This window comes from Catharus ustulatus, chromosome 12, assembly GCF_009819885.2.
Source record: "Catharus ustulatus isolate bCatUst1 chromosome 12, bCatUst1.pri.v2, whole genome shotgun sequence".
Classification (NCBI taxonomy): Eukaryota; Metazoa; Chordata; class Aves; order Passeriformes; family Turdidae; genus Catharus; species Catharus ustulatus.
This window is the reverse complement of record NC_046232.1, coordinates 2,595,312-2,608,254: the sequence shown is the minus strand read 5'-3', so window position 1 is coordinate 2,608,254 and position 12,943 is coordinate 2,595,312. Positions and strand designations below refer to the sequence as shown.

Here is a 12,943-nt window from a genome sequence, read left to right as displayed (position 1 = left end):
GCTCCTCACCCCACCATGCCTGTCTCCCTGTCCATCCGCATTACCCCTCACATCCGCAGCCACCATTTTGGAGCATGCCTTGGAGGTGTCCTGTGATTTCCCATAGCTCAGATATTTTTAGTCTGTGGTAATTCAGTGAACTCACACAGAGATCCTTTTCTGCTGGCTGCTGATGGTTGCTGCTGTTGAGAGCAAGGATTTCACATCCAGTCCTGCACAAAGGCGAGCCCTGATACTGCCTTTGGTCTCTTCGGGCCTGCTGCGTGTCTTGGCTGTGGTCAGACAACATCTCTTGTCCTTGAGTGAAAAGGCATTGGGGAGCTGTCCCTGTTTTTGCCTGGCATCTCTCCCCTACCTTCCCATTGTCAAAGATGGAGTCAAGGGCGATGCTGGATCTGGCTGTTGAATGCTAGAGCTTGTGAAGTGTTCAGGGATGCAGCAAGCATACAGAGGAGAAAGCTACACTACAGGCTTGTCTGCAAAGCCAGATGAGGTGCTCCAACATCTGAATACTCTCCTCAATATCTCCAGAGGGATCCATCCCTCCCCTTGCTCCTTGAGGTGTAGCAGCCTCATTGGACTGCTTGGAAGGACCCAGAGCAGTGGAATAGCTCTTGGCTTGCATCAAGTTTAGAATCACAGAGCTGAGGAATGGTTTGATTTCAAAGGGACTTAAAGCCCAGTTCATTCCACCCCCTGCCATGGGCAGGGACACCTTCCACTAGCCCAGGTTGTTCCAAGTGCCATCCAGCCTAGCCTTGAACACTTTTAGGGATAGGGCAGCCTGAGCTTTCTCTGGGAAACTTGTGCCAGGGCCTCACTACCCTGTCAGGAAGGAGTTTTTATTCTAATATCCAATCTAAATCTCCCCTCTTTCAGCTAAAGCCATTACTCTTTGGCCTGTCACTTCTTGGCCTTACAAAAAGTCCCTCTTCAACCTTCTTTTAGATCCCCTTGAGGCACTGGAAAGGACTCTTAAGGTCTCCTTGAAGCCAGCCTTCTCCTCTCCATGTGGGGCTGCAAAATCATGGAGAAAAGCTTCTGAAACCACAACCTGGCAATGCTTGGAAAGATAAGTTGGACAAGAAGGACAAGTCCATCTGAGATGGGAACATGAAGCTCCAATGATCAGGTCCTTCCTGCCCTGAACCAACTTTGTCCTCATCTCCCACTAGAAAATCTGCCATGAGTCCATGAGCCCTGATAAAAGCGTCCCAGAGGGCTCCCACCACCAACCATGTAGCTCTGGGCTTTTGGTCCTCCTTCTCTATTCTATCCCCATTTATTTCATTTCTCTCCTGATCCAAGCAAGGAAACGTCCACACTGGCATGTGCCAACCTTGGGCAGGCTTGTGCTCCATCATATCCTCACAAGAAGTTTGCCAAAGAGCAATCCAAATGTCTGGAGTGCAGAAATCTGAGCCATGGGTAACCTGCCACTAATGTCCCAGGAAGGAGCTGGAGGAAGGGATGTAGAGCGTGCCGATGTTTTCCAGGTGCGGTCACACCATGATCCTCATAGCTCAGAGGGTTTGCGTTTGTTTTGCTGCAACCAGCACTGGTGTGGCACCGTGGGGAGGTGAGGTGGCATGGTCCAAGCCAGGTCACACCAGCTTCACGGAGGGGGTTGGAGGAGACCTGGCAGCTCCTGAGGCAGCAAAGACAGCAATGCTTCCCGGTGTGATCAGATCAGTTAATAGTTTCTGAGGATCAGAATTATACAACAGCACTAGGGGAGCTCCCAAGACAGCTGCTCCCCACTGAAAACATCCTGATAAAACATCCCTGCACAAGCCAGGCTCAACAAAGGGACGGTGTCACCAACATGGCCGCAGGAGAGCCTGAGTAACAGTGTACACTACCAGCTAGACCTGACCTTGGGTCAACGCCAACCTGGAATGGTGGAGGAGAAGATGGGAGGGTAAGAGCAAAGACTTCTCAAATACAGGTGGCTTAGTGGCCACTATAGTGGCTTAGAGTCTTCCTCTGCCAGTTTCCCTGGGAACCGTGAATGTATCTCATCAGGTCTCATGGACTTAGGCACCTTGAATTTCTCTTACAGATGGTTTTTGCTTCTCCTAGTCCCTTTGCCTCCTCCATCTCAAGTGGTGTGGCTGAAGCACTTGCTGGTGAAGATCAAGGCAAACAAGTGATTGAACCCCTCAGCTGTGGGCTACCCTGACTGCAGGCTTCCTTCATGTGTTTGAGTTTCTCTAAGAGTTCCATGTTAATCCATCAGATCTCCTGGCATTTCCACCTGACTTCTCTTTCTTGGGATGCATTACTCCTGAATTCAGGAATGATCCTTGGATGTCAGCCACCTTCCTTGGGTCCCACTTCCCTCCAGCGCTCTATCCCATGGCGCTCTGTCAAACAGGTCTGTGAAGAGACCAAAGTCGTCTCTCCTGTAAGTCCAGGGCAGTGATCTTTCTGTGTGCTGCAGTCCCTGCAAAGCAGCTGGATGGCCAGGGACAGTCATGTACCATCTGAGCATCCATCCCTGAATGCTCTGATGGGATGATCCTGTCTCCCTCTGGCCCTGCCAGGGAAACAGTGTTCATGTTGCCTGTCGAGGTTTGATAGAGAGGGAACTGTGAGAAGACACAAGAAACTTACCCCATGTTGGACAAGGTCAGCTAAGGGCAAGCCTATCAGCGATGAGGGCAGAGCCTCTAGGATAATGTATTTAGGAAGGGGAGAAAAAGCAGTCCCCATTCCCTATAGCCCTGTGCTGTTTGGGGGCAGAGATGTAGAAATCAGGAGTAAAGTTGAGACTACGAAGAAGCCAGGAGAAAATGTTTTAAGGTCTGGTTTCTCATTACCCTATTCTGATTTGATCTGCAATAAATTAAATTAGTTTCCCCAGGGTGAGTCTCTTTTGCCCATGATGGTAATTGGTGAATGATCTCTCCTCACTGGGTGAGGTGACAATTGTGCTGGACAGCCCTGCGGTGTCTGTCTCCTGGCAGAAGTGTGATGGCCATGAACAGCTTTGGGTGTTGTGTCCCAAAGCTTGGGCACTCTGCACATGGGCAGGGCTTATGGAAAAGCTGGAGCATCCTGAAAGTGATGCAGCTGGAGGGGAATTGACAGAGATATTTTCAAAGATGATGCAGCTGGGGAAGAAATTAATGGAAGAAGGGGCATCCCAAAGCCAGGGTATCCTGGAAGTGATGCAGGTGGAGGAGGAATTAATGGAGATGTTTTTGGTTGAGCTTGGGGGATTCATCTTTGAAAAGGAGGGAAATGTGCCCCATTACAATGGCTCCTGGTACCCACAGCAGCATTGCCCTCCATCCCACATAATCCTAGGATTTTCTCATGCGCTGCCTTCCTGAATGGCATCTTTGCACCATCACCAACCCTTAATTTTTCCAGCCAGGATACAACTCTGATGTGAGCACTTAGTGAGCAGGACGCCGAGTGTTTTACTCCCAGATTTGGGTAGTATCAATTCGTTAAGAGCTTCAAAGATGTCACCTTCCCATAAAACCAGGTGGGATGGGAGTTACCCAAGCGGGATTCCTTCTGTTCAAGAGCATCTGCATTCTTGGGGATGCAAAAGCATTACTTCCTCACTGCTGCCCTTGTCATGCCTGTGCCTGCTCATCATCCTGCCGTGGGAGGGGACACAATGGGTGAATAAAGCCGCTTAGGATCTATCCTGGGGTTTAAATTGTCCTGGGTTATTGTTGGAGGATTAGGAGAGGATTTGGAATGATTGGTTGCAGCGGGTTAAATATAGGCTGGTGTGTGTTGGAGGTCTGGTGTTCCAACAGGGAAGGAGAGACGGTGCCAGCTCGTTTTGCTCCTTCCTCTTTCATCTCTCTCTTATGACTGTGGTGGACAGGAGGAAAAATGCCAGCACCTTCTTTCTAATATCACGCGTTGGCTCCAGGATGCACAAGAGACTCCAGTGGTTTGCCATACAATTAACTTCCAGCGGCTCACATGGTCTTCCCTGCCTTCAGAGGGATTGAACTGGTGGGGAGAGCAGAAGGACCAGATGGGATGGGGCCTGGGTTAGTGCTGCTTGTTTCTCAGGTCCTTGGGCAACTCCTGGGAGGATCCCACAGCAGCTCTCCAGAGGTGTCCTGGGAATGGTAGGACTGGGTTGGGATGCAGGATGTAGCCAAGAGCTTCTTTGGGTTTTAAGAAAAGGGGGACAGACTCCTGCCTGCTAAAAACTGCTGCATTAGGAAGAACAGAAGACCACATTCTGTGTACCCTCTTTGGGATGCCTGAAACCAGCATCCCACTGTTCCCACTGAGCTTTCTGTGCATGAGGCTGTGGATTCCCAGCAGTTGGTTTCTCCCTCAGGTTGTCTCCATCATCACATCCTGGCCATGTCTTTGTTAAGGCAGGTCTCCAGCACCTGCCTCTGAAGGGAGAGCCCAGTGTTTCTTGCTCACTGGGATAAGCTGGTTGTGGCTCTTGGCCGTGTGCTGGCCCCATGTTTTCCCATGATCTGCTGGACCATTTCCCAGGAGAAGGAGAAAGAGAAGGTCCGCATTTCATTTCTCTTTCTGAAGGAGTCCCACGTGTTGGGTCTTGGCTCCATGTATTATCCATGCTGAAGCCTGCAGCTGGCTGCTGGCATAGCACGGCGGGGGATGTGGGCTGAGATTTATAAACATACTTCAGGCGCAGCTGCTCCGGGCTCCCTCAGCTCCATTCATCTCCTGGGGCCGTATATCTTGCTGCACTCATCAACCCTTGCAAATGCATTACTGACTTTTACCTTGCTTGGATAAATGTGCCTGGCACAACAGACTCTGCTCCAGTTGTGTGGAAATCAGAGTGATCCATGGCAAGGAGGAGACCCTGCAACACTGAGGGATGCTGTGGAAGACCTCTCTGCCTCCCAGAAGAGATGCACACCTTGGCCTCAGCATGGGTGTGAGCCAGGCACTTCCTCTTCTGAATTAGTGTGGAAAAGCTGAAGCTCCAATGTTTTCTGAATGCTCGGAGACTTTGCTCCATGGTGAGATGATGGATGGCTCTCCAAATGGAAATAGGGCAGAGGAATGCCCTTGGAGGTGCTGAAGCAAAATGGCCCAGAGCAGCGGCAGGTTATTCTGCCAGGATTGGGTTTTCCTGCCAAGGACGGTCGCCTGAGCAGGAATGCTGGGCTCAGCTTGCCATCTAGTGGCAGTAGCAGCTTTTCCCAGAGGGTCATGAGGTTCATGGCCATGCTGGTTTGTAGCCCTGCTGGGGGGTCTGCAGCTCCACTTTGGGATCCACAGCCTTACTAGGGGCTTTCTGCATTTTTCCTAGTGACTTCTCAACTCTTTCTCCCTGGAGATCACATTCTCTACCCTACCTGAGCACACATGGAGCCAATGTGGATCTTCAGGTCTCCCCTGAAATCCCACAGCCCTTTGGGGGTCACTGTGTTTTAACATCCCATGAAAGTAGGGAACAGGAAGAGGGGTTAGGTGAGACATGCCAAGGGAAGGGATGAGCTGGGAGTCTCCAACTTCCATCTTGGTGCCTCTCCAGCCCTGACCCCAATGTCTTACCTCTTCTATGAGCCCTTGACCCCTTGTCTACCCTCCTTCAACCCTAGAGCTAAGCTCTTCACCCTGCCCATCTCAAGGAGCAGGTTCCTGGCACCATGGAATCACACCTGGCCCTGTATGATCCTTTTCCCTCACCTTGCAGGGATGCTGGTGGTCAATGTCACCTGGAGGAACAAGACGTACGTGGGGACGCTGCTGGACTGCACGCAGCATGACTGGGCACCTCCCCGGTAAGTGGGCAGGGGGCTCTGTTGGGCTCCGAGGGCAAATCTGGCCCTCTGTGGGCCCCCACCACCAGACACTGTACCTTGTGCCCTCAGGGCTGCCACAGGGGTTGGCATCTCCCCCTTGCCCAGCCCAGCTGCTCCCATGACTCTTTGTCCCTACAGTAACACATCCCTTGTCCTGGGGACTGGAGATGGTTTAGCACATCCCAGGGGACCTCTCTGGTTTTTCTTTATCAGTCAGTAGAGGGAGAAGTCTGTGGATTGGTAGTGAGGGGAGTAAGGGGTCCCCACTGTGCCTTGGGGACAGCACAGCCCAGCACAGCCATCTCTCTGTCCTCCTCCCTGCAGGTTCTGTGACTCTCCCACCAGTGACCTGGAGATGCGCAATGGTCGAGGAAGGGGCAAGCGCATGCGCCCCAACAGCAACACACCGGTCAATGAGGCGGCCACTGCCTCAGACAGCAAGGGGACCAGCAGCAGCAGCAAGACCCGGGCAGGAGCCAACAGCAAGGGGCGCCGGGGCAGCCAGAACTCCTCGGACCACCGCACCCCGCCTGGTGGCACCACTGAGGATGTGAAGGCCAGTCCCTCCTCTGTCACCAAGCGGAAGAGCAAACCTCTCTCTGACATGGATCTGAACTCCAGCTCGGAGGATTCCAAGGGCAGCAAGCGCATCCGCACAAACTCAATGGGTTCGGCCACAGTGCCACCTGCCACGGTCAAGGTGGAGCCAGCTGTCCTGGAGCGCAGCTGCCCTTCTCCCATCCTCATCGACTGTCCCCACCCCAACTGTAACAAGAAGTACAAGCATATCAATGGGCTGAAGTACCACCAGGCCCATGCACACACGGATGATGACAGCAAGCTAGAGGCAGATGTGGACAGTGAGTATGGCGAGGAGCCCTCCCTGCATGCAGATGTCGGGAGCTGCAACGGGGCTGCTGGGACACAGAAGGGCTCCCTCTCACCTGCTCGCTCGGCCACCCCCAAGGTGCGTTTGATGGAACCACACAGCCCCTCCCCATCCAGCAAGTTCAGTGCCAAGGTCCCTTGCAAGAAGAAGGTAGGTGGGGAAGGGGACACAGATCTGGGTGCTCTGTCCAATGATGGCTCTGAGGATGGTCCCTTGGTGGCCGATGAGACGAGTAATGATGATTTTGACTCTCTGGAGAAGCGATGCATTGATAAGGACAAGTCAAAAAAGGCCTCTGGTGCTAAACAGGAGAAGATTCCTTCCAAAAGCTTGAAGTCTGCCAGACCCATTGCACCAGCTATCCCCCCACAGCCGATTTACACCTTCCAGACTGCCACGCTCACCACAGCCAGTCCCGGCTCCTCCGCTGGCCTCGCCACAACTGTGGTCCAGACCATGCCCAACAGCCCCCAGCTCAAACCCATCCAGCCCAAGCCTACAGTGATGGGAGAGCCCTTTACTGTCAATCCTGCCCTCACTCCTTCCAAGGAGAAGAAGAAGAAAGACAAGAAGAAGAAAGAGCCCAAAGAGGTGGAAAACCCTTTGACTCCTGGCAAAGCCTGCAGAGTGGAGGAAGGTAAGAGTCCTTTCCGGGGGGAATCCAGTGAGCTGGGGATGAAAGGTGAGGCGCTGCTGAACGGTTCATCTGATCCCCACCAGAGCCGGCTTGCCAGCATCAAGGCTGAGGCAGATAAAATCTACAGCTTCACTGACAATGCACCCAGTCCCTCCATTGGCGGGGCCAGCAGGCTGGAGAACACGAATCCAGCCCAGGCCCTGACCCCACTGCATGTTGTCACCCAGAATGGGGCAGAGGCCAGCTCAGTGAAGACCAACAGCCCTGCCTACTCAGACATCTCCGATGCTGGGGAGGATGGGGAGGGCAAGCTGGAGAGTGTGAAGGCAAAAGATCCGGAGCAGCTGGTCAAGGAAGGCGCCAAAAAAGCTCTTTTCCCACCACAACCGCAGAGCAAGGAGTCTCCCTTCTACCAAGGCTTTGAAACCTACTACTCCCCTGGCTACCCCCAGGCTAGCCCAGGGCCCCTGAACCCTGGTGGGCAGTCTGCAGCCGAGACACAGACCTTGAAGCTGAAGAAGGACGAGGAGCAGGAGAACCCAGAGGTGAAGGTGAAGAATGAAGGCTGTGAAGAGAAGAAGGCAGAACTTGGTAGTGGCTCCAGCCAGCAGCCCTCGGTCATCCAGCAGCGCCCCAACATGTACATGCAGTCCCTCTACTACAACCAGTACGCCTATGTGCCACCCTACGGCTACAGTGAGCAGGGCTACCATACTCACCTGCTGAGCACCAACCCTGCCTACCGCCAGCAGTACGAGGAACAGCAGAAGCAGCGGCAGAGCCTGGAGCAGCAGCAGCAGCGAGGGCTGGAGAAGAAGGCAGAGCTGGGCTTGAAAGAGAGGGAGGTGGCACTCAAAGAGGAGTGGAAGCAGAAACCACCCATGCCCCCAACACTGACCAAAGCCCCGAGCCTCACGGACCTTGTCAAGTCAGGCCTGAGCAAGCCCAAGGAGCAGGGAGGTCCTGATATAGCCAAATCCGTCATCATCCCCAAACTGGAGGATTCATCCAAACTGTCCAGCAGCCAGGTTGCCGAGGGGCTCAAGGTGAAGCTGAGTGAGGCTGGTCACCTAGGGAAGGAGACGGCTGAGACAAAGGCTGGCTCTGAGTGTGGCCGGCAAGCAGAGGTGGACCCTGTTCTCTGGTACAGACAGGTAATGCCTTGCCCTGTCTGCCATCCCAGCTTTGGGTTTGCTCCTAAAGGAAGCCTCTCACCAGGCTTTGCTGGGGCCATCACCTCAGAGAACACATGTTGTCCTCTGCTTGTGGTGGGACTCCATGAGATTGCCTTGGGGCCAGAAAAAGGGTGGGGCTGTGAGGCCATGGACGAGCTAAGGAGAGCACAGGGAAGGGCAGTGGGGTTTGCTGATCTCCAAACCCAGCCTGGATTTGGGAAGGGTGGGGCTGTGGGGAGGCAGCTGCTCTGGTGGTTGGCTGTTCTTGTGGGAAGCAGAGGCCACAGATGGGCCAAGGAGAGCCCAGGGAAGGGGAGTGGGGTTTGCCAGTTTCCTCCAAAGGCAGGCTGGTTTTGGGACAGGCAGGACCAGGGGGAGGCAGCTGTTGTGATGGCTGGTTGTTCTTGCAGGAAGCCGAGCCCCGGATGTGGACCTATGTGTACCCGGCAAAGTATTCGGACATCAAGACAGAGGATGAGCGATGGAAAGAGGAGAGGGACCGAAAGTTGAAGGAAGAAAGAAATCGAAGCAAAGAAGCCTCGTCCAAGGAGGACGGGAAGGAGAGCACCAGCTCTGAGTGCAAACTGACCCCCACCGAGGAGGCTCGCATGGTGGGAAAGGACCCCAGGCCCAGTGTCCACGTTCCCGTGTCCTCACCCCTCACGCAGCATCAGTCCTACATCCCGTACATGCACGGCTACTCCTACAGCCAGTCTTACGACCCCAACCACCCCAGCTACCGTGCCATGCCCACCGTCATGATGCAGAATTACCCAGGTAGGGAGCCCGGGGCTTCAGGGGGTGTCTGTTCCCAGCTGTCCCTGCTCTCAGGGTGGGGGATGGCTGTGGGACATCCTCACACACATACAGAGCCACATGCTCCTGCTATGCTGCCGGAATATTCCTGGTGCCCTGACTGCTGTTCTTCCCCCAGGATCATACCTACCCTCCAGCTATTCCTTCTCTCCGTATGGGAGCAAGGCGTCCGGCAGTGATGACAGTGACAAGTCCCGAGCCAGCCCCAGCGTGAGCTGTAAATCCAGCTCAGAGTCCAAGGCCCTGGACATCCTGCAGCAGCATGCCAGCCACTACAAGAGCAAATCACCCACGGTGAGGGTCAGCAGGGCGCTGGCTTTGCCCAGTTCTGTGGGATAGTCCCTGGATCCTATAATGAGATGGGAGCAGCTCTGCTTGCTGTGTGGTTTTGCTATTTCTGCTGCTGTGGGAGACCTGCAGCCATGGATTCTAACATTACAGATCATCTGAATGGACCAGCCAAACATGCGCCCCAGTGCTGGGGCTTTTCCAGGCCCTGCAGCAACCAGGTGACACTTGTCCTCAGCCCTGGAGCTGGCATGTGGGATGTGGGGGCTGTCTCCATCCCATGGCTCCTGCTGGGTTGAGCTGGGAGACAGAGCTTGGACACAGTGAGGAAAGAGTTGTCCTCAAACAGGCCCTATATCCTCCACATGGCTTTTGGCCATTCCACCTCCCTTCCCATCAGCAGCATGGGAACCTTTTGGGCAAAGAGAGTATCCCGGTATGTGCCCTGGAGTCACTGCTCATGTCCTTCAGCATGTGTCTGCTTTCTCCTCTCCAGATTAGTGAGAAGACAACTCAGGAGCGGGACCGCAGTGGCTGTGGGGTGGTGGGGGGCAGCGGGAGCTGCAGCAGTGTCGGGGGAGCGGGTGCCGGGGAGAGGAGCAGCGACCGGCCCCGCACATCGCCCTCCCAGCGCCTGCTCTCGACACATCACCACCACCACCACCTCGGGTACTCGCTGCTGCCAGCGCAGTACAACCTGCCCTATGCAACAGGTGAGAGTGGGGCGGGGCTGGGCTGGGGGAGAGCTGTACCCACCCTTGGGCTGCGGGACCCTCACACTGTCCCCAAGGTGCCCAGCCCTGTCTACCAGCTCGTGACACCTCTTCTCCCCCCCAGGTCTCTCCTCCACAGCCATCGTTGCCAGCCAGCAAGGCTCTGCTCCCTCCCTGTACCCACCGCCCCGGAGGTGAGAACGGTAAGGCTCTGCTCCTGCCGCACCTCCACTTGGGCGGCCGGGCTGGGCGCTCATGGGATGCCCTCAAGGGTTTAGGGTTTGCCCATGGCGTTGGGGCTCACGAGAGCTGACTTGCCCTTGGGTCGTGGCAGGATGTGACACACCACACTGGGATGCCTGGGCTGTACAAGACATGTGACTGGCTCACATGAAGAAGCGCTGGAGACTCCTTTAGACATCAGTTGAATGGTGTTAATTGTACTGCTTGATATTCCTGCCATGATCCGAGGCAGACTCTGTCTTCTCCCCTGGTCGGACACACACTGACTCCACACTGACTCTTTGGTGAGTGGGTGAGCTGGTACCTGCAGATATATTTATTCTACTGAGCACCAGCACTCAGGGTGGAGGTGACTCACCTGCTATGAAGAGGAAACAGAAGCACTGAGGTTTCTCGATGAATTTGGGACCCTGCCGTGTCTCTGTGAGCTGCTGCTTCAGACAGGACTGGGGGTGGGGAGGGGGGTGGGGCTTGGAACATGGGGCCGAGCCTGCTGTGTGACCACAGTCCAGGAATGGAAGGAAGGACTGGCTCACAGAGCCTTGGTGGTGTCAGGGGGCTGGTGTGAGCCAAGCAGGTGGATAGCAGCCTGGCTGGAGGCAGCTGTGGGGCTCTCCCAGTCCCTCATCTGGTCCTGCACCCCACAGCACCCACAACTACAGAGTGGGCGAGAGCCGCCAGCATGTGGCCAATGTGGCCCCAGAGTGGTGCTGGGGAAGCTCTTAATCTCAGCAAAGCAGCTTCTGCCGTTGGGGGCTGGGGCTCAGTGGGGGCAGCAGGCTACACAGAGCTGGGGGCTGCGTCTGTCACCCCACAGGCTGCCTGGGCCCCCCAGCCTGTGCACAGTGCAGACCTGCCTGAAGCTCCTGCCTGTGGCTTTTGCTTTGGTTTCTGAGCTGCAACTCTGCCAATCCCAGCCTTTCCTCTGCCCCACTACCATGGCAAGTGCCCCCCAAACCCTGGGGCAGCACATTCTGCTGTGAGGGGCTGTGTCTCCCCTTTTCATCCACCTTTTGCTTTTAGGGCGGCTTCCCCAGGCTGCAGGCAGGGCGCAGCAAGAAACAAGCACACTTAGGTTCTGCAAGAGGCACGTGGGGCCATGCTGGTCCCCGCTCCAGCCTCGTGCCAGGGCTGGGGGCTCCAGGTCCTGGAGGAAGATGGTCCCCACTCCTGGCTGCTCCCCAGCTCTGAGGACAGAGGCTTTCTGGTCCTCTGCCCCCAGCCCCAGAGTGGCTCTCTCCAGGCTGACACTCTACCTCGGCCCTGCAGCGGCCGGGCCGTCCCTGCTCTTCCCCTGCCTCTCCCACTGCCTGGCTGGGGGACATGGGGGCCATCAGTCTCAGTTGTGCGTGTCCGTGTTCCACCCGGCCTCGAGGGCCGCTGTACGGGGATGCTCTGCCTGCTGGGCTTTGTACATACTGTAAAAAGCAATTGTTTGAAAGCTGTTGTTTTGGGTTTTGTTTTCTTTCCCCGTTTCTTCCCCATCGCACTCTACCCAGTTGGAAAGGAGGCGTTGGCTGCTCTTGGCCCCGGCTCAGGTGCCAGCAGCACGGTGTCCTCAGCCTGCTCTTGTTGTTTGACTCATTTTTCTTCCACTGTATGTTGTGTTTGGAAGGAGACAGGGCCGCGTGGCCTGGCACACTCTGCAGGGTCAGGGTGGTTTGATGGACCCACCCACCCTCGTCACAGAGCCACATGCAGCCACGGGACTAGGGACTGGCGGGGGCGGGGTGCTTTGGAGAGCCCCACATCCCACCTGTGGAGAAGTATCCCACTGGCTGTTCCTACCTCCAGCCTTGGCCAGCCTGGCACAGCCGGGCTCCCAGCATGGCCAGGGCCCACAGTGGCTCCAGCAGCGCAGAGGAAGTGCCTGGGGGTGTTGGGGGGTGTCACAGGCTTTGCTGGCAGTCAGAGGGGGTCGGGGGGCTGCTCTCCACCTTCCTAGTTGGGTCCCAGTTGAGTCTCCCTTTAGGTGTTAAATGAAAGAACAGTTTATGCAGAATAGGTTTGAGGTTTGACATTTCAACATTTCCCGGGTTCTCTGGGCCAGCTGTTGCCCACAGGGCCATCCCCAGCCCTGGTGTCAGACCGTTGGTGTTTATAGCTTGTTTCCATTGGCGTTGCTGTGTTGGGTTTCATTTCAGTCTTCCTGACTCTGCCCTTCTGTAAAGTGTACATTATTACCGAGTTCCTTGGTTTTTTTTTTAATTTTTTTTTTTGTTTTTGTTTTTATATATATATATAAATATATATATATACAAACTGTACTCTTCTTGCCTTTGTACATTTAGGCAAGGAGGGAGAATAAATCTTTTTAAGAGACAATCACAAACCTGTGAGGGTTGCTTTTTCTTCCTGTTCCCCCAGTCTGGTCCTTTATCCCCAAAACCTGTGGCCAGTTCTTTTTG

At 55.0% G+C, this 12,943-nt stretch overlaps 1 protein-coding gene across 3 annotated transcripts in view; it reads left to right on the top strand.

Annotated features, from left to right (window-relative positions):
* Window positions 1–11,976, top strand: part of ZNF609 (zinc finger protein 609) — a 49,328-nt gene extending 37,352 nt beyond the window's left edge. For 2 of the 3 annotated variants that reach the window (XM_033070992.2, XM_042779685.1), the window contains 7 exons: window positions 5,666–5,753; window positions 6,099–8,454; window positions 8,886–9,252; window positions 9,410–9,585; window positions 10,076–10,292; window positions 10,417–10,486; window positions 10,627–11,976. In XM_033070992.2, the coding sequence (XP_032926883.1) occupies window positions 5,666–5,753; window positions 6,099–8,454; window positions 8,886–9,252; window positions 9,410–9,585; window positions 10,076–10,292; window positions 10,417–10,486; window positions 10,627–10,633 (3,281 nt within the window). In that variant the 3' untranslated portion in view covers window positions 10,634–11,976. Of the gene's footprint in view, window positions 1–5,665; window positions 5,754–6,098; window positions 8,455–8,885; window positions 9,253–9,409; window positions 9,586–10,075; window positions 10,293–10,416; window positions 10,496–10,626 lie in introns of all 3 variants that reach the window. The other variant, XM_033070993.2, reaches the window with a different exon arrangement.
* The last annotated feature ends 967 nt before the right edge of the window (window positions 11,977–12,943 follow it).